At 34.1% G+C, this 3,145-nt stretch overlaps 1 protein-coding gene across 3 annotated transcripts in view; it reads left to right on the top strand.

Annotated features, from left to right (window-relative positions):
- Positions 1-3,145, top strand: part of LOC106869122 (uncharacterized) — a 54,797-nt gene that overhangs the window by 37,432 nt on the left and 14,220 nt on the right. The window contains exon 6 of one of the 3 annotated variants that reach the window (XM_014914671.2): positions 776-891. The exons of 1 other annotated variant lie outside the window; for it this stretch is intronic. In XM_014914671.2, the coding sequence (XP_014770157.1) occupies positions 776-863 (88 nt within the window). In that variant the 3' untranslated portion in view covers positions 864-891. Of the gene's footprint in view, positions 1-770; positions 892-3,145 lie in introns of all 3 variants that reach the window. One more of the 3 variants, XM_014914670.2, reaches the window with a different exon arrangement.

Consider the following 3,145-nt stretch of genomic DNA (forward strand, 5'->3'; position numbering starts at 1 on the left):
ACTTTATTTTTTCTGTCTCCGATGAAGGGAAGTACTGGATTTTCCCAGAAACAGCTGTAAGACTCTATCCATAAAAATCTTCAACCTTACCTTTGCTCTCTTTATCTTTTTGTTTTTATATATTTACATATGTATATATTTATATGTATGTGTATGTATATGTTTGTGTGTCTGTGTTTGTTCCCACCCCACCCAAACATCGCTTGACAACCGATACTGGTGTGTTTACATCCCCGTAACTTAGTGATCCGGCAAAAGAGACCGATAAAATAAGTACTTGGTTTTAGTCCTGGGGTCGATTTGCTCGACTAAAGGCGGTGCTCCAGCATGGCCGCAGTCAAATGACTGAAACAAGTAAAAGAATAAAAGAATAAAAAAACTATACTGCTTAGAAGTTGCATCTATGCATTACACTCTCATTTTTGAGCACACATTTTATTGTAAGTTTCATTTATAATAGCTTGAAATGAAATGGCCCTTTAAATTAACTGCGTTTGATTTGGTCAAGAATTTAATTAGTTTGTGGGTGTAGAATTTATCGCAAAAAGTAAAATATTAACCTGAAGAATATTATTCGCGACAGATACTTCGGTGGAAGTCTGTTAATAACATTTCAGAAAGAAATTAGTGATTACTTTTATTTCAGATATGATACGTAATACACAGAAAATTTCAAACTGTATCACTTTCTCCACACAGCTATAATTCAAGCAAATAACACAGGACTCCTATTTTTATATTTCATGACGAGATTTATATTTCTTTTCTAGTATAGTAGATACATTCACTTTCCAAATGTTGACAAGACAAGGAAGATTGAAAAGCTTCTTACTTTGGTGTCTGCAACAAATAAATGTAAATGATAATTGCATTGGACTAAAAATTAGCTTGGTATGTATGAATGTTAATATTTCTTTCGTTATATCATGTGTCACAATGATAAAAAATATTTTTTTCTATTTATATTGAAAAATATCGGATTATGAGTAAATATTCTTTGTGGTAATTGCTGTGTTGTATTTCACGTAAGACGCCAGTGAATTTCTGTTGAATACAGATAGAACAATATTAATACTCGGGATCGATAAAATAAGGACCAGTCAAGTATTGGGGTCAATATAATTGACTTACCCCGTTCCCAAAAATTACTAACTTCGTCATGCATTGTAGATGGAAAATGCAGCGGAGTATTTAGTCATCTGTCACGTCACAAGGACTTCAGACAACAATACATTCCTTAAAATGTGCGCAGTACTTATCAAGGTTGATTTTTGTATGATTTTTGCATGGTATTCCCAACCGCTTTAAGAAGTTTCGAAATTTCAATAGGATTGACCCTAATACCTTTATAACAACTGTTATCACTTTTACATTACCCTCTCGCATTACAAACAGTTTTGCAATCTGTACTTTCAGTTCGGAGTACTTAGTGATTTTTTCAACCTTGCAATATTCATGTTATTTGGTATATCAATGATATGACAGTATTTGTCTTTCTTGTCCAATACGATCATGTCCGATCGGCAATGTTCAATTACTGTATCAGTCTGAAAATGATAATCTCAGAATATCGTTGCTTTCTCATCCTCTTGCATTACTTTACTAGCCTCATGTCCATAACAATTCTTTCTTATTTCGTATTGGTATATACGATATAAAAGCCAATGAAGGCACAGACTTTATCACCGTGGCGCTAGTATTCTTTTAGTGCAAGACTTTTCCACATCCTTTTCTCATAGTTTGCATTTGTGGGTGTTGGAAATTTTGTAGACGATATTATACTTTACCGAATTAGTAACAAGAACTTGGTCTTGTGCTTCAATTATAAGCTTTCACACCTTGTTTAAGTCTTGTCCGTGAAGTTTTACCCTTGATTTCCGGTGTATCTCTTTCTAACTGACCACGCATTCTTATTTCCAGAAGATCTTTTCTCTCCTCTTCAGCTCATTGGTTATGTATTTCATTTTCATTTAAACACATATCTTCTGCTACATATCGCAGCAACTCTTCGCCGACGTTTACCAAATATTCTGCAAGAGTTCTCCTTCAACTTCTTATACAATAATCAACACTGATGAAACCTCCACCATCATTTTTCTCTTCGTATACATTCTATATATATTTCCTTCAGGATGTAAAACTCCATACAACATCATTAACTTTCTCGTCTTTCTATCCAACTTTGAAATTTCTTCATTAGTTCATCTGAGAATGGACGCACTTTATCTAACCACTGCAGCTGCTCAGTGTTGAGTTCTAAAATCCCCAAATACTTGTATCTACTATCTCCTAGTTCCCTCATGGTTTCTCCGGTGACAGCTTTCTTCCCACTTTTCATACTGATCACTGAGCTTTTGGAACTCCCAAATTCTATACCCATGTCACTGCAACATTGGATTATTTTAACCAAAGAATTTATCTGATTTTAGATGACTTTCAAAGTTTCGGGTCATCCATAAACAGAAGATGGTTTATGAATCGTCCTTTCTTTCCACATTTGCAACCCATTTTAACTTCCCTAGGTGTCGGTGCGTTATATGTATAAGTGCTGTAATTAATGGTTATAATGAGTTACAGATATTCAGCAGAACTATATCATTTTCTTGTTTCTTTACAGATTTATGCATAAACGCAAGATCAGTCAAGAAATTCTAACTTAGACCTGTTTCATTTTTTACAAGGTTCATTTCAGAAGTTTTCAGGGTTTTACAGGAGAGATAGTTATTAATTACAAAGAAGTACAAGGCACTAATATTCTTCAAAGTAGGATCGTCTGATATCAATGCACTTGTTGTTGCGATAGATAGATAGATAGATAGATAGATAGATAGATAGGTTTCTTTATTAGCCACACAGGGCTCAACACAAAGGGGACAAAATACAAATGTAGAGTTTTTTTCTTTTCGAGGGGGGCGAAAACAAAGCAGAAAAGAAAAACAAAAGTGGGGACAACGATGAAAAAAAAACATCGCAAAACGTTTGCGGTATTTACAAAAAATACGAAATAATACAGAAAATTCCCAATAAATGGGGAGGTTATCCGTGGAAAGAAAAACCTACGAAAAGACCACGGTAACCTCGGTCCTTAGTGTCACAGTTTGTTAAATAAAATTTATTTTATTTATGCAAGAAACGTAAGTAACTC

The sequence above is a fragment of the Octopus bimaculoides genome, chromosome 14 (assembly GCF_001194135.2).
Source record: "Octopus bimaculoides isolate UCB-OBI-ISO-001 chromosome 14, ASM119413v2, whole genome shotgun sequence".
NCBI classification, from domain to species: domain Eukaryota; kingdom Metazoa; phylum Mollusca; class Cephalopoda; order Octopoda; family Octopodidae; genus Octopus; species Octopus bimaculoides.